This window comes from Tinamus guttatus, unplaced genomic scaffold (genome assembly GCF_059628265.1).
Source record: "Tinamus guttatus ecotype Peru unplaced genomic scaffold, ASM5962826v1 Tinamus_guttatus_pri_ptg000002l, whole genome shotgun sequence".
Taxonomy (NCBI): domain Eukaryota; kingdom Metazoa; phylum Chordata; class Aves; order Tinamiformes; family Tinamidae; genus Tinamus; species Tinamus guttatus.
Window position 1 is genome coordinate 1,646,114 of NW_028288536.1, and position 17,115 is coordinate 1,663,228.

Below are 17,115 nucleotides of genomic sequence, written 5' to 3' on the forward strand. Positions count from 1 at the left end.
GGAAAATACGGAAAATACTTGGAAAATACAGTCATGATGGATTGACTGTAAGATAGTCCTGGGAGAGGAGTACACAGAAACTAAAACACCCAAGCTTACAAACACATTAAGAATCTTAAGAAAACACAATTTCATTTTTTTTCATGAAATCTGCCAGCTTGTCAATGTAAGATAATGTGTCTCATAGCTAATCTTACCCAGAAATACAGACACCATCTGAAGCATTTTCCATTCTCTGTACTTTAGGATTAGCTCTAACCGGACAGATAATGACACCCATTTTAAATTGTGCACAGCACCAAGCTTCCCCCTAATTTTCTCTTCATTAATAATGCTTTTCAGTTCATATGGCCGTGTTGTGGTAGCCTGTGGCACCCACAGGGAGTCAGATCTCCTACCTGCACACATACTGGGTATGACAGCACTGGGGATTCACCAGGCTGCAGTGAGGGGGACCCAACTACTGACTGCAGCTTGTTGAGAAACTGAGATTTTTTTCACTAAACTTTGCATTTCTGCCTTTGGCCTGCGTGTAAGACCCACAAAATTCTTCAATGCCAGGTCTGTAGCTTATTCTTCTTTTCTCCTACACAGAGAAACTCTAATATTTATGTCCCTGTACTGAAATCACTGTTTCTGTGAACTCTTACTGATGATTACTCTTCCCTGCAAGCAAGCAGACAGGATAAACTTTCATTTCAGCCACTGTATTTCTCTGATCTTCTTACAACATACACTCATTAAGATTAACTCCCCTAGAGCTTCTAGTGTGGGAGAGGCTCGCGGCTCAGTAACTCAGACCTGACACTCGCTGGAATGAAAACTACTTTATCATTCGATAACAGCAGCAGCTTTCAGATTTTGACCACAATTCTAAATTGTAAATATTCTTGGAATCTCTGCACACTGTACTATTCAAGATCCTTCAGTGAAAGGCCATACTTTATGCGCTTAGGGCCCATACTTATTAACTTAAAACAAATATGTAATACTTCAGGGTCTCCAGCTTTCTGAAGCCTCCAGCGTAAGCATAGGAAAAGCACTAATTTCCACACAGACTATAGCTCTTAGGCTATTATTAGGAAACAAGTATGTATGCAGTAACAGAACATCTTTCCCAAAAGACAAGTTATATAACCTACCAAAATTTGAACCACTCCTGCTGCTGCTCCCAAAGAGAGTTCAGATATAGCCTCTTAGGCTGCAGAAGAGGCCAGCTGACAGACTTTTGGCTCCATGATTGCCTCCAGCAACGATTGCCAATCCTTTCTTAGGGGAGAAAAGGTGAAATCATGCACCTTCATTTTAAATCTTTACTGTTAACAGCGAAATGCACTACCTAGGAAAGAAAGCCTGGGCAAAGATAAACAACACTTAAATTTAATACTTGTTCACAAGTATTTTTTTATAAGCCTTTTAAACATCTGCATCACTTTTGCCATTTGTAGCAGTCAGGCTAATAACTAAGTTAACATATGCACAATTCAGGAGCTCTAATTTGGGAATTAGATTATTTTATAATATTTAAGTGCAGCCAGCACATCTCATGACTCAGTTACTTTCTGTTCCACAGGTTTCAGGCGCCGCTTAATTACAAGTTCTCCCTTGCTCGTGAGAAAGGTGTCCGACATCTCCTCTTCAGTTGGCAACCCGTGAGGAAGCTTCAGTGGCTGCACTCTATGGGCAAAAGAGTTTGCTAAGTAAAGTTTTGCGACAAAAAAGTTGCATTAAATGTTCCGAATTAAACAATCGTTAACAAACCTTATCAGATGTTTAACAATCTTTAGTTTGGAATTCACAGAAGGGATATTTTTGTGCAGTCTTGGCTGATGTGCCTGTTAAAAAGAAAAACAAACAAAAAGCATAAATTGGCTTTTCACATGGTATTTTCAAAAACCAAATGTCTGTTCACTGAACTTGCCATACCAGCAGTAAAAAAATAAACCACATATGCAAACGTAAAATTTACAGAGATAGCACTATTGTATAAAGAACATACCTTAAAAACATGAAATCAAAAGTGATCAAACTACTAGTTCCAATAAAATGTAAATTCAGCTCTATTCTCATTATATTATAAATAGGTTCAGACTTTTTCCAACTGTTAAAAGTATCTGTATAATAGTAAATAAGTAGTAAATATAATAGTTTAGAAGTGAAACTGTTTACTTCAATTAGATTTTAGATTAAGTGCACTATTTTTCTTCCTAATGTACTTATTAGAATAATCTTCGCACAAAGTGAATAATGGTTTGCACAAGCTCTTACAGTTTGTCCTAAATTTAATTGTACCTTTTGGATTTGTAAGTCTTTTCATTTATACACGAGGCCTATTTACTAACTTGCAATATCCAAATAACATTACCTACAGAGAAAACAGAATTGAAAATTCTTGCAAATCTCTTTTTATTATTTAAGAGGAGCTCTCAAGGTATAGATCTTTTCACATAGAAATGTCATACAACGATATTCTGAGTTCCTAATAAACGATCATTTGCCATTAATGTTCCTCTCAGCTCCTAAACACAGAATCAATTTCTCAGTTATTTTACAGCTGCACTAAAGTAAACCAAGTTTGGAAAAAAAGTCTCTGCTTTGCTGACATACATCAGAAACAAAAGCAAACAGACAACCATCACTCTCACATACTTTATCTAGTCCAAGATCATGTATTATCTTCTTTTCCCAATATGGGCGGCCAATTACACTTTTTATTCTAGTAATAAGGTGGATTTTATGCGGCTGCTCAGGGTCACCTCCATACTTTTCATGATCTTCAGGTCGCGGCTGAAATACCTAGATTAAGAAGTTCACAAGAACACAGGTTTGTTTTTCAAATATTTGAATTATTATTATACACAACTAAATAACTCAATTTGCATCGACATGTAAGAACAGCACACTATACCTATGCAGTATTTAATCCACATGCATCTAGCGCAAGCACCTGTTTAATCTATGATTTCCCCCCCCTAATGATTTCAGGAAAAAAAAATGTGTATATATATATATATTTTTTTTTTCAGAAAAACAAGCCAAACTACACATTTAAGCAAAGCTCCCAGTCTCTTTGGCTGTATAAACTCCTCTGTATTTACAGCCATCTATAGAAAGCTGTTGTGCCAAAGAAAGGCTGGAGCCTCACATCTGTTTTCAGTTTCCCAACCACAGCAGCACATACCGAGTCAGGAATCCTTGACCTGGTAAAGATCGGGCGAAGCCACACAGCACCTGGCCCTCTGTCCACGCTCCTCCACAGCAGCTACAAAAAGGGAAGAAAAGAAAAGCACAGGTTTTCTGGAATGTACTTTAGATTTCTTAGTGTTTGCTAAGGGATTCGACAAACACTCCAACCAAGACTGGGCACGTTCAAGCCCGGTGTTTATTGTACTTTGTGGGGACTGAAGTGTGTGTGTGGGGCGGGGCGGGGGGGGTGTGACGAGGCGGGTGACAGTGGCGCCCCGGCCCCCCCAATGGCCGCTTTGACCCCTAACCCGACCTGTAACCGCCCCTGCCGCCACCAGCACCACGGTGCCCGCAGGGAGACGGTTGCGGAGCGCCCCTCTCTACCGCCCCGCGGCGCCGCTTTGTCTCAGCCTCCCGCTGCTGCGGACGGAGCGCGGGCGGCGAGAGACACAGCCCGGGGCCGCGTAACGCCCGAACCGCCCGCCCAGCCGCTACCTGCCGCAGCGCGCCTCGCCCCGCCGCCATCCTGGCGCGCAGCCTTCCGGCGGGGCGCAGACACCGCGGTACTTCAGTTCCGCACCGAAGCCGGGCGGGGGAGGAGAAAAGCGGAACACCGCGCGGCGCTTCTGTTTCTATTTCCCAGCGGCGGGGGACGGGACGGGGTGCGCATGCGCGCACGGGCGGGCGGTGGGCGCCCCCGCGCGGCCGTTGGCGCGGCCGTTGGCGCCCATGTCGCGGGCCGGGGGCGATGCCGCCGCCGCGCTGGAGCGCGCCGGGGCCGAGACGGTGAGGCGGGCGGTGGAGCTGGACGCCGCCTCCCGCTTCCAGGAGTCGCTCGTGTGCTACCAGGAGGGCATCGACCTGCTGCTGCAGGTGGTGAAAGGTACCGCGCGGGGCAGGCCCCCTCAGGGGCCCTGAGGGGTGAGGGGGAGGCGAAACCTGCGGTTTTACTGGAGTGTGACCGCTGGGAAGAGCTCGGCTTCTGTGTGTTTCCCCTCGAGGAGAGCTTGCTTAAGTGAAGAGGCTGAAGCACAGAGCTTACGAGGGGAGGCTGAAGAAGTGGGCGTTATTTAGTGTGAAGAAGAGGAGACTCGAGGGGAGACCTTACCGCTCTCTACAACTACCTGAAAGGAGGCTGTAGTGAGGTGGGGGTCGGTCTCCAGAATAACAAGAGGAAATGCCCTCAAGTTGCACCAGGGGAGGTTCAAGTTAGACATTAGGAAGAATTTCTACACGGAAGGAGTGGTGAAGCATTGGAACACGCTGCCCAGAGAAGTGTTGGAGTCACCGTCCCACACAGTGTTCCAGAAACATGTAGGATGAGGCACCTAGGGACGTGGTTTAGCAGGCAGGGTGTTAAGAGCTTACGGTTGGACTCGATGATCTTGAAGGTCTTTTCCCACCATAATGATTCTATGATTTTAAATGCTTTTTTTCCCCCAGCTATAAAAGATGAGGTGAAAAAGCAGCATTACCGGCAGAAAATATCTGAGTACATGACCCGAGCTGAAGACATTAAAAAATATATTGAAAAAGAGAAGCAAGGTATGCAGCTGTGACTTACCTGTTTGGATTTATGTTCTTGTCCGTACATAAGTGCTTTATGTGCAAGATAGTTGACACTGAAATTATGTAGTGATGTTTACTGAGAAAGACACTTTTTTTTTTAGATGGCAAATACCATAAGCAAATCAAGATAGATGAAAATGCAACAGGTTTCAGCTATGAAAACCTTTTTCGAGAATACCTTAATGAGATTGTTACTGAAGTTTGGGTGGAGGACCCTTACATTAGGCATGTTCATCAGGCAAGTAGACAGAGGATGCAACTTACAGCTGTAACTGCTAACAAAATTCCTAACAAAAGTTACTGAATAAAATGTGACTTTTACAGTTGTATAACTTCCTACGGTTCTGTGAGATGCTAGTTAAGGGACCCTGCAAAGTGAAAACAATTCACCTCCTCACTTCCTGTGACGAAGTAAGTGTCTAATTTTTTTTATTTCCCCGAGGCCCAGGAGATGCTGTGCATATACATGTATAAATATAGTATGCATATATATATATATATATAGAAATACACGTGCATGTTCTGTGTGTGTGTGTATGCATATATATATATGCATACACACACACACAGAACATGCACGTGTATTTCTATGCACACACACATTTTTATGTACCAGTATTTGATACACTGAGGTTCTGATGTCCTGACACAGATGGAGAATTATGAGATAATTGAACATAAATCATTTTTTAAATCTAGATGGTTTTACTAACTCTTTAACAGATTCCTTTTAAGAATGCTAAATGGAAAAGGATTTTAAGAATGCTAAATGGAAAAGATGCTTTTGTGAAAGTATTGCAAAAATGTCATCAAAACCAACACATCTATTGAGTTGCATTCATTCTCCCACCAGCTGTATACACCTGTCATTTACAGGCTTTCATGAGTTAAAAGATTTCATTCTGTCACCGTGTTTATTTTGATTCAAAAGAAACCTGTATCTACTTCAGGGGGACTGGGAGTAAGCAGTTCCTCTGGGCCCCTTTGTAAGTGGACTTGTAATTTGTCTGCTCTTTATCATGGCCCCAGAAACATAGATCTGTCCTCATCCAATCGACTCTTGGGGCTTAAATTATTATTAAAAAGATTTTATGGGTGAGTTATGGAAGAAGTGACCATATATAGTGAAAGTAGAAATTTTGGTAAAAGGGAAAAACATAATTATTTTTACTTTTAACAGGGCAGTGGAAAAGCTCAACAGATAAGTGGTTTGGAAGAAATAAAACAATCATTGAGGAACCATGGAGTAACACTGAACATCTCTTTTTCATCTTCAATTCATGATCGAGAAATTAGGTGGGTGATGCAAATATCAGTGGATATCAGTTATGGAAATCAAGCTATTTATCCCTAACATTTTTTTGCAGTTTGTAATAATAGTTGAAGTTCACAAAGTGGAAGGCGGTGGCCGTCCCTGAATAAAGTCAGCCCAGCATCGTGTTGTACAGTCTAACTGTGAACCTGCCATAATATTGGGTGTCTATTTCAGAACAGTGTGTTGCATGTTTCATACAGGTAACAGCTGCAGCTGCAATAGGAAATAATTCTGATTAAAACAAGGAGCTTGTTTGTCTTGTGGTACCACTTTTCTGTTTAATGTATTTGTGATTTTAAGATTTGCAAAGGTGAGCTAATGTGCATTTTTTAAAAAAATAGATTCAACAGTGGCTGGATGATCAAGATTGGAAGGGGACTTGATTATTTTAAGAAACCAAAGGTAAGAATGTTCTGACTTCGTTAATTCACTTAAACTGCGAAATAGCTCGTTTTGGGTTATCCATATTAATGCTGTTAATTTCTGTAGGGTCGTTTCAGCATTGGATACTGCGACTTCGACTTGCGACCTTGTCATGAAACAACAGTGGACGTCTTTCATACTAAGCACACAAAGAAGACATGATCATTACTTTTAGTAGTGTTTTTAGTAAATTAAAGATACAAGACTGTAAGGAACTACTTGAACCCACTTTCCACCATCAGAGGCAACTCCCTAATACCTACTTAGTCCTGCACTGACTGACCAGAGAGCTTTTATAATGTGTGTTTTTAAGAATGTTTGAGCCTTTTCCAGACTGAGAAATTACAAGAGCTTGTGGGGAAGGAGTTTTATAACTGATCCTTAATACAGTCTCTGAAAAGCCTTTCTTACTATTATTTCTATTTTTACTATTAATTTTTACTTCTGCATTTTTTTCTTAATTTCTTTAATTAATCACCTCATGAACATATGAGATTGGGCTGTAACTTCAGCCCCTGTTTCATAACTGGCCTTTTTATTTCCTTTAATTCCTGGATTTTAATCATCACTACAGTTCTCCTCTGTTTTGGTTGATCCTGTAATACCGAAATTCGCACCCTACCAGGAATCCTAATTCTGACGCTGATTTGTCCAAGCTCTTTGCATACAAACATGTAGTGTTCAATATACAGGCAGGTTAGGGTCTTTTTCTGCATCTCTGAGTCTTTCTGGCTGGAGAGAGTACAAACTACTCCTTTTTCTATTTTTTTCCCCTTTTTCCCTCTTGTTCTCGTATGTTTGTTCCCTACTAAAATGTCATCACCTGATTTGCATCCTTCACATCAAGCATGGAGAGGTTATTTGAGCCTCTACCCATCTTTTTCTCTGACTTCTGACTAATCATGCCAGTTTCAATTGCGATAAGCTATTTGCTATAAGATAGCCCCCTTAAAAACATTTTTAAATTAAAATTAATAGTTGTGGGGTTTTTTTTAATCCAGGAGGCAGATACCCTGAAACTTACTTCTCAAAAAAGATCATAAACTAAATGCCAATTAAAAATCAAAAAGCTTTTCTTGTGTTCCCTCATCGCCTGGAAACAGCAAGGTGTCATCTAAATTGCCACCTTTCTTACCTGATACAAGGTTTCTTCATCGCTGTCAGCAAGAATTGGGCAAAGTGGTATATTCTGACGTGGAAAACAGGCAGTAACATCTCATCCAGGTATTTCAGCCTCAGGTCTGATAAGTGCCTTATGCTTTCTGCAGCTTGTAATAACAATATGCTTATCTGTCCTCATAAAAAGCCCCCGTGATGTGCTCTCGTACCTGGTGTTCCCTCTCTTGCTTGTTCATCGCCAGACCTGTGCATGTCTTCTGTGCTTCCCTGTGCTGATGGCTGGTGAAATCCCTGACCTGTTCCTCCTGGGCTTGCTTTATTCCTCCTTCAGCTCCCATGGGCTGATGCTGCTGCTGTTTTAGGGTTACTTCTAACACAAATCTGTTCCATAGCTATGAAGAAGCAGAGCTGGTCTTTGCCTTGTTCTGCAGGGCACAGTTTGCTAGTGGCCTGCCATCTTTATCCATCTACATATTAATGTCTCAGCTTTCCAGTCTTAGGTCTTCTTTTCCTCCTCCATAATATTCAGACCTCTATTTGAAGGACCTAAGTGTTTTAATTTCCAGTCCACTGATATCTTTTATAGAGGTTTTATCAGGCAACATTTTATTAACATTTTCCATGAGCAATTTCCTGTGCAAAGCCTCTAGCTGGCTATTTCTTCTGTTAATGCCATGCTTGCAGTTTTCCTTATTATTGCTGTATGTTCAATATCCTTACTAAGGTAAGGGGAGAGAGAACAAAACAAAAAAATACTGTATGTTCCACAGAACTTGTTTGCTACCAGTCTCTCCCTCTAAACATTCCAGAGAAACTCCTCAGTTTTCCAGTCATTGTCATGAGTTTTATTCAGTTGTGTATAATATATGCCTATTTTTTAATGTGCATAAAGGCTATTTTTATTGTTTGTAGTTTTAGTCGTCTGTTTACTTTGCTGTGCTACACAGGGCAACACATAGAAGCTGGGTACTGCATCCCAGATCAACCGTTTGTGGGAGAAGGTTCACTGTATATACAGAGAGAGTGAACCTCCCAGATGTGAAGCTTTAAGTGTTCTTAGTCCAGCAATTTCAAGCATACAGGGGCTAAATAAAAAGTCATCTTAAATATTCTACATCAGTTTTAAATTTTAGTACTTAAATGAAAATATACTGTATTTTACTGTAGTTCAGTTACATAACTAGGGCTACTCATTTCTTTGCAGTATCTGTGCCTGTGTACAGACAAACTTTCAATGAGGAACTAGCTGGAACTGCACTACAGTTTTTATTTTTAAGCCTTTGAATGTGCCTTTCATTATTAGTAGGAGCGGAGTGTGGTGAGAGAAATGGACATTAGTGAGAACATTCTGCATTTTATCAGAGCAATCTAAGGGTACAGTCTCATAATTAGTTTACTAATTTCAGGCCATGTTCTGCTGTGCTGCCACTCACGCTTACATGGTCAGGTGGTCACTTGGAGGAACAGGCAGCCAGCGCTGTGCCCTGTGGCACGGTCATGTGTGGAGGTCACCTAAAACTACCCAGCTGGAGCCAGCTGAGTGTCATTCATTACCCCACTGACTGATCTACTTAGCTAAGGATAAGTTAGAATCATAGAATCATAGAATGCTTAGGGTTGGAAGGGACCTCTAGAGATCATCTAGTCCAACCCCCCTGCATACGCAGGGACACCTAGAGCACGTGGCACAGGACTGCATCCAAGCGGGTTTTGAAGATCTCCAGAGAAGGAGACTCCACAACCTCTCTGGGAAGCCTGTTCCAGTGCTCTGTCACCCTCACTGTTAAGAAATTTTTCCTTAAGTTCCTACGGAATTTTTGATGTTTCAGTTTCCGGCCATTTCCTCTAGTCCTATCAGTGGCCACCACTGAAAAGAGACCATCACCGTCCTCTGCACTCCCTCCCTTGAGGTATTTATATACACTGATTAGATCCCCTCTCAGCCTTCTCTTCTCCAGGCTGAACAGGCCCAGCTCCCTCAGCCTCTCCTCATAGGGCAGATGTTCCAGGCCCCTGATCATCCTTGTGGCCCTGTGCTGGACTCTCTCCAGAAGCTCCACATCCCTCTTGTACTGTGGAGCCCAGAACTGGACACAATACTCCAGATGCGGCCTCCCTAGGGCTGAGTAGAGGGGCAGGATCACTTCCTTCAACCTGCTGGAGATGCTCTTCTTAATGCAGCCCAGGATTCCATTGGCCTTGGGCTGCATTAAGAAGAGCGTCTCCAGCAGGTTGCTTCTACCATGTAGTTTCTATTGGGAGCTGGTCAGCCAGCAATCTTTTAAAGATGACTGTGAAATAAATCTTAAGGCTTTCCTTCATGTTGCTATTATATATATATATATATATATATATATATATATATATATATAAATCTAAAGCCTTTAAGCCTTCCAGTAGCAAATGATCTCCTAGGAGTAACACGAGGAAGCTGTCTCCCCAGCTCTGCGATGCAATTTGCTAATGTAGAACAGGCCTTGCCACTTTTAGCTTGGATACAAGTAGCTATGGCAGCTTTGTGCCAGGCAGGTACAAAGGAGCTTCCTCTGCCCTCATCACGTAACCCACACGCTGCAACTCCTCGGATCCCCTCTCTTTTGCATGGGCATGGGCAAAGCCCTTACCCTGGGAAGGGCCTAGAGGGAGGTGACAGGAATACTGCAGGAAAGGACATTAGGCCAGAAAGGAAGGGAACCACCACCCTCTTCACCCAGTTAATAAGGGTTCGTGCCAGGAGCTGGGACAAGGCCTTTGAGTTACTTCTCTACAGAGAGGGGGGATGCAGGCTAAGAATCCAGTGCAGTCGCACAGTGGCAGGTTTCCCTCTGCCCCATCTTGTCTCCGTCGGTCATTTGTTACCTTCTTTGCTATACAGAATCTATTTGTTACTGGATTAAACAACATTAGTGATTAACAAATGGGAGAGCCCAATGAATTTTAATTTTGTTTGCAATAAATTAGATGAAAAAGCAGCAGAGATTTGACTTTCAAGCAAAAGTCACATTAACATCCTCATGTTCTCACATAAAAGATTCCACTTGTTGCGCAACTCGTCGTCTGGGGGACACGTTCTCAGCACAGTGCTTGCTAGCACAGTGACTTCATCTGGGCAAAACCTGGAGCCAGTGAGGCTCTTTGCCAGCTCCTGGCACAGTCCTGGAGGCAGCCAGTGCTCTGGTGCATTGATGTTACAGACTTCTATTCTTCCATGCTTTACCTCCATATCCACTTTAACCTCAAGAACAGAATCCTCATAGGCCATGTCAAAATACGTGCTAATACTAAACTTTGGTGTCTTTCCATACACCCATTCCCAGGTTTGCAGTTCTTTAGTCTTATTATTGATTCCGGGCAACACAGCCTCATCAGCAGGGTTTATTAAGGTGACGTGATGATCTATTTGGTGCTGCGTAGCATATTCTTCAGCAATGGCCTCCAGGAGCAGCTCACAAGTTAAAGCAGGATCCTCTTCCAAGAGGTTTCTCACCGAGGAAGGCACGCTGGCAGTGGCATTGCTTTTGAGCCCTTTATAAGGGCTTTTCAGCACTGAAGACAACACAGATTTATCTGTGCCACACAGCAAGGTACAGTGGTGATAAGCAGTTGTCCTGCCCAGCTTAGCAGCGGTCCCGGAGATCTTGTAACGCCCGCCCAGCACGATGTCGTACCTGTCTGTAACGTTCACATCCATCTGCGGGCGCAGGGCCTTCAGCACCCTCACAACCAACTTCAGATTGTCCATGCGTTCATATTTTTTCCTGGTTGTGAAGAACGTCAAATTGATATTCCCTAGGTCGTGGTAGACTGTCCCCCCGCCGCTTCTCCTCCTGGCCAGTTTTATGCCTTTCTGCCGCATGAGCCTGAGGTTGCATTCCTGCCAGGGGTTCTGATGTCTCCCTATCACCACAGCAGGCGCATTTCTCCATAGGAACAGCACCTGCCGGTTTTCCAAGCTCACCTGCTCGTGGATCCAGTCTTCCACAGCCAGGTTTTGGTAAACATCGTCCGAAAGGGACTGCAGGATGAGCCCTCCGCCCCCCGCGCCCCCGAGGTGGGCCCTGGGGCTCCGGAGGACGCCCGGGCGCTGCAGGCAGCTCCTCAGCGACCACGGCAGCGCCATGCTCGGGACCACGGCGCGGCGGGCGCCGAGCGCCCGGCCTTCCCCCTTCCCGCACCCCACGGCACGAGCCCCGCGTGCGCTCCCGAACGTCTTCCGGGTCGCGCGAGGCGGGGGAAGGAAAAGCCGGTGGCACACGGGGCTGCAGCGAGTGCCCGCGGGGCGGCGGGCCGGGAAAGGCGCCGCCAGAGCGGCTACAACGGGCAAACGGAACCGCAGGGCGAGCAGCGCACCATGGGTGCAGCTTGTCGCTAAAGGAGGCTGGCGACAGCTTAACTTCGCGCTGGGGTGAACTGCCCTATGATGCATGGGGCACGTTGCTTATAAAAATACCTTCATTTCAGTGTTGCAAGTAGCAGGAAGTCAGGGAGCCGGCGGGGCGCAGGAGTGAGCCTGGATCCTTTCACGCTGTCAGATAAGAGAAATGCACCTTGCGAGATTTCTGATGAAACTAAACTAAATAATAATAATAATAATAATAATAATAAAATGCTAGAGCATTGGTTTACATTTTGCCATTAACTTTTGGAAATTTGCAATATGATGTTTTCCATTTTGCCACGAGGTGTCACTAAAAAGCTTATTCTCGGCTATCATATTGCTTGTTCACAGGCTGGGAGCTGTGCGCTTAACCCAGGGAGTTCTTTCGCTTAAATTAAACTAGAATTTGCTAGAAATGTAAAGTGTGCAGAATAGTAAGTGGACAGTTAAAAATGTCCTGGATCTGCTTCTCACGTGCTGGAGGATAAAATACAAATACTGACAAATACTGTTTCTGAAAAGTGCCTATTGAAGACAAATCCAGCAAAATGGCTAGAAGTATTCTAGCAATAAACACGAAGTATACAGTTATGAACAGGAATAGAAGGAGTATAAGGAAGCAAGAAATCTCCATGCTTGAGTATTTAATCTTTAGGAAGAATATTTTATTTCAGAATATTATGTAAATACCTTAAAATAAATGATGAGAGGTTAATATAGGTTGCTGTAGCAATTTAATGTATGTGGTAAAAACGTGTTGCCAGAGAACTATATAACAGCAAACCTTTATCAATGTTAAAATTGTGTTATAATTGCCAGTTGATAGGTCCTGAAATATAATCCAACAGAATTTCTATTATTAGACTTAGCTTGGTGCACAAAAAGTAACGCAACTGTTTTTCTAACAGCACTAGCCAGCATTAATGCTTACAAGAGAATTCCCCATACATCACTTAGAGAAAAACACAGAGATAAACAGAACTAACTAAACATACATAATTGTTTCACTCCTGAAGTGCATTTAATGGGGAAGAGTTTGGGTAAAGTTATGAAAACTGAAATGCTATCCTTCTTTCAGAGATAAATACTAGATAATGCAGAGATTTGCCCTGATGATTTCCACCATACCAAGGTCAGAAAGTAAGAGCTGCCAGGAACACCAGATGGGGAGAGAGGAAAGAAAAAAAAAAAAACACGTTTATCTTGCTCCTTTTCTTGAAGTTCAAATCTTCCAGTTTCTTCATTGTCTTTGGGTGGAGGTTATGTTTCAAAACACACCTCCAAAAAGGGACGCGCTCTTTCTGCAAATGCTTCATGATAGCAGTTTGCCTAAAAAGCCATTTACCAGGTACCATTCTCCAGAATGTAAAATCTGTGCTAATGCCCATTAGGGAAGGAGAACATTTTTCCTAGTCTCTCAGCTCAACTTTGTCACTACCCAAGGTAATCCCTTGCAAACACTCCTCTGTTTATACCCATGCCAGATACAAAGGAGCAGGCAGTAGGAGTCATAGGATTCAAGCAGCCTGCTTACCCTGTCACTTGTGTTAAAGGGACCAGAGCCTGCTCAGTCCTGTCCATGCTGCTCCAAGAGGGGACATGCAGGAGGTGTTGTGAAGTAGAGCTCCTGTCTTGGGGTATAAGAAAACACAGGAAATCGTTTCTTTCATAAGATGTTGTTAGTGGGATAAAGAAAAAAAAGACATAATTTGCCCTGTTATGCCTTGACTTTTCAACTTTCCAATGCTTGTGAATCAGTTAATAAGTTAGGCTTAGCAGCAAGTACCCTGGAAAGCAGTAATAAGCTCAGTCCGAGGTTTTATCTTATGTGAAAATCTAATGCTTGACATCATAAAATAGGTGTAAAGGTGTCAATAATTTATTTTGGACCATGCAACTTGTATATAAATCTTATAAATGCATATGTGAATTGGATGGGTTTTGTAGGTAAGATTTAATTAAAGAAAGGCTGTTTTCCTGAGATTAAAGTCTTTCTTCTTTAACACTTTTCTAGTTTTCCCAAACCAGCGCAATTGTATGTCATCTGCTAAATTTTAATCAGTTAGAATGTCTACTTGGATATTGCTAAGGAAAAAAATATTAAGCACATACCCTGTAGGTTATTGTACGAAAAGAAAAGAAAAGAAAAGAAAAGAAAAGAAAAGAAAAGAAAAGAAAAGAAAAGAAAAGAAAAGAAAAGAAAAGAAAAGAAAAGAAAAGAAAGAAAAAAGTGATTTTACTTTCATATAACTGCTTAAAAGGATAAATGTGATTAGAGGGATTCGACTGACCTATCTGTGTCTGTGTGTGACTATCTTCCTTTGGTGACCCCCCAGGGGACAGTTTAATAGCAGTCTTTCCTCAGGGGACTGAGCTGACAAGGCATGACTTTGATCTTGGAAATCTTCTAATTTGCCAGATTTGCTCATGTTGCCTTTCAGTGTCTCTCCCTGAGACTTCAGCCTTCATAAAGGGTGAGGACTATGCTGCAGCTGTGCAAATGTGACCAGGCAGGTCTGAGTTAAAACTGGATGATTTAGGGATGATTTAAAGCGAGATTTCCACTCAGACCAATGGCATGAAATACTAGGTGTTTTCGTATGGCAAAACATGCAAATCTGTGATATTCACCCATGTCTCTGTCTCCATTAGCAAATACCTCTGAAGAATGGGATGAGTTTTGGAGCAAGTCATTTTCTTGTCTGTGAAGGTCCGTAGTAGAAGAGTTTGGCTTCCCCTCTCAGTGAGATAGCAAAGTAGCAAGCAGTCAGTCAGAAGTAATGTGCCTGCAAAACTGAAAATAAGCCTGGACACCTTTTTTTGAACTTAATAAAGTTTATTTAGGAAATCTATCATAAATCAGAAACACAGTTTCTTAAAGTTTACTTTTGAAATATACAACTTAAAAACCTGCCAAGGTTAAAAAAAAAAAAAGTATGTTAAAAAACTTATATGAATTCATTATTGATAAATATTCACATGTGTTTATATCAGACTTATCAGAGTAAAATATTGCTCCCATTAATTTCATATAGGAGTTTACAGTGCGTGTGCTCTTACATGTTTTGGCCTCTGAGACAGGTTTTTGTATGATTTTTTTTAAAATTTCTTCTCTCTCGTTTAGCTTTGCTGCCAGCGATTCAGTCGCAGGTGACAACAGGCATCATGATCACCTCTGAGAGCAAGACCAAAGCGAACAGAAACAGCCAGGCTGCTGTGTTACTGTGTCAGCAGTGGAGATGTCCCTCAAAACCGCCTGGCTTCTGCCCCGCACCTGAGGGCGAGGGTAACGAGGCGAGGATTTCACGTTACGCCGAGCTCCCCCTTCCAGCGGCGAATGCCAGGACGGGAAAGCAAGTGGGGATTTCGGGACAGGCGCCTCCCGCGCTCGTGGGGCCGTTAACGGCGCGCGGAGGCAGGGGGCGGGGGGCGGCAGAACGAGCAGCCGTTGGGCGGCGCGCGGCAGCGGACGCGACCGTTGGGGAGCCCCGCCCCCTCCCTGCTCCCCCCGCCCCTATCCCTCCCCCTCGCGGTGGCGGCGGGTGAGTGGCCGCTACCGGCGGGGAAAAAAGGAGGGAGGAAAGGAGGGAAGGAAGGAGGAAAGGAAGGAAGGAGCTGTGGGTGCCTCGGCGGTCCCCGTAGCCTCCGCGAGGAGAACGGTGACGGAGAGGGGCCGCCGGCAGAGCTGCAGGTGGCCTGGTGGGGGCTGAGCTGCCGTAGGAATGGCTTGGAGCGGCCGATGTGCTGCTTGATGCTTAGCTATATGTATCTAGCCTTTTGCAACTGGACTTGCCTTTCCCGCATTCCTCTTTTTAGCCATCAGCGCGTTTGCAGCAAACGTGGGTAAAGCCCTTCCCATATCTTCGTTCGTGAAGCCTAGCCATGATGATGATGATGATATTTCTTTAGGCGTGTTTAGCGTCGTGCTGATGAAATGCATAATATTCAATGAAAAAACATCATTCATCAGTCCTGAGTAAAAATCACCTGCTTACCGTATCACTATACATGTTATTTTTAAGTATATTTATACACCCGTATAAATACACTGTTTTTAAAGGAAAGTATGTTTCGCTGTAGAGAAGCAGGCTTCTCTGGGGCACTGTGAAAAGTACAGTTGTTTTTGTAGGATAAGCCAGGTTCGCTTTAAAGTGTGTAACAGTATTACTCTGAAGAAGAAACAGGACGAGTTAGAGATCAGCATGCAGTTACAACATGTCGATCTCACTGGGATCACAGAGGTGTGGTGGGATAGTTCATACAGCTCATGGGAGGGCTGCAGTGGGTGGAAATGGGCTCCTTAGGGAGGACACACTAGGACAGGGCTCTTTAGGTAGCACCCACCAGGACAATGAGGAGGAGGTGTCCTTCACATGAGAGAGCAACTGCACTGCATGGAGCTTGGCCTAGAGCTTGCTAATGAACCACCTAAGAGCTTATCCATGAGGATTAGCAGGTAGACTAACATGTTGTGGGCATCTGCTACAGACCCCTTGATCAGAAAAGGAAGGAAGCCTCATGTTCACAGACTCTGGGCCTTATGGAGGGCTTTCACCATCTGATGTTTGCTGGAGGGACTACACAGCAAGGCATGAGCAGTTCAGGAGGTTTATGGAATGCATGATGACAGTTTCCTGACACAGGTGTTCAAGGAGTCAGTGAAGGGAGGTGCTCTGTTGGAAACAAGAAAGAAGCAGTTGGAGACAGAGGATGGGGGCAGCTTTGGCTGCAGTGACCCTAAGATGGTGAAGTTCAGGCTCCTGAGAGGAGGGAATAAGGCAGAAAGAATCACACGCCTAGATTACAGGAGAGAAGACTTTGGTCTGTCTAGCAATCTGCTTAGAAGAATTCCACAATAGACCTTCCTGGAAAGAATAGAGGTCCAGGAGAGTTGGTTGATTTTCAAAGATCTTTCTCCAGGCTCAGAAGTCATCCATACCAACGAGGAAGAAATCAAGCAACGGTGGCAGGAGATTCTACGTAGATAAATGAGGAGCTCCTGACACAGCTCAGAGATACAGGAGATGGAAGAAAGATCAGATGCTCAGGAGGAATACAGGAATGTCCAAATGTGCAGGCCTGGGTTTAGAAAAGCCTAAAACCATTTGGAGTAGAGTCAGATGAA

The 17,115-nt window shown here is 43.6% G+C and overlaps 3 protein-coding genes across 4 annotated transcripts; 1 reads left to right on the forward strand and 2 right to left on the reverse strand.

Moving 5' to 3' along the window:
- Positions 1–1,527: 1,527 nt before the first annotated feature.
- Positions 1,528–3,737, reverse strand: MRPL30 (mitochondrial ribosomal protein L30). The gene is made up of 5 exons (XM_088520124.1): positions 3,682–3,737; positions 3,182–3,262; positions 2,650–2,796; positions 1,762–1,835; positions 1,528–1,677 (listed from the first exon to the last, which is right to left on the reverse strand). The coding sequence occupies exons 1-5, from the start codon at positions 3,709–3,711 to the stop codon at positions 1,545–1,547; spliced, it is 465 nt and encodes a 154-aa protein (XP_088376250.1). The 5' UTR covers positions 3,712–3,737; the 3' UTR covers positions 1,528–1,544.
- A 165-nt stretch (positions 3,738–3,902) lies between these two features.
- On the forward strand, positions 3,903–6,663 carry MITD1 (microtubule interacting and trafficking domain containing 1). 2 transcript variants are annotated; one of them, XM_010217822.2, is made up of 7 exons: positions 3,903–4,069; positions 4,630–4,731; positions 4,857–4,993; positions 5,080–5,166; positions 5,936–6,051; positions 6,412–6,472; positions 6,560–6,663. In XM_010217822.2, exons 1-7 carry the CDS (start codon positions 3,916–3,918, stop codon positions 6,653–6,655), a joined length of 753 nt encoding a protein of 250 aa, XP_010216124.2. In that variant the 5' UTR covers positions 3,903–3,915; the 3' UTR covers positions 6,656–6,663. The 2 variants fall into 2 exon arrangements, with proteins under 2 accessions (XP_010216124.2, XP_088380254.1); XM_088524128.1 differs by lacking the exon at positions 5,080–5,166.
- Positions 6,664–10,583: 3,920 nt separating this feature from the next.
- LIPT1 (lipoyltransferase 1) lies at positions 10,584–11,738 on the reverse strand. The gene has a single exon (XM_088525058.1). The coding sequence runs from the start codon at positions 11,730–11,732 to the stop codon at positions 10,611–10,613; it is 1,122 nt and encodes a 373-aa protein (XP_088381184.1). The 5' UTR covers positions 11,733–11,738; the 3' UTR covers positions 10,584–10,610.
- Positions 11,739–17,115: the final 5,377 nt, after the last annotated feature.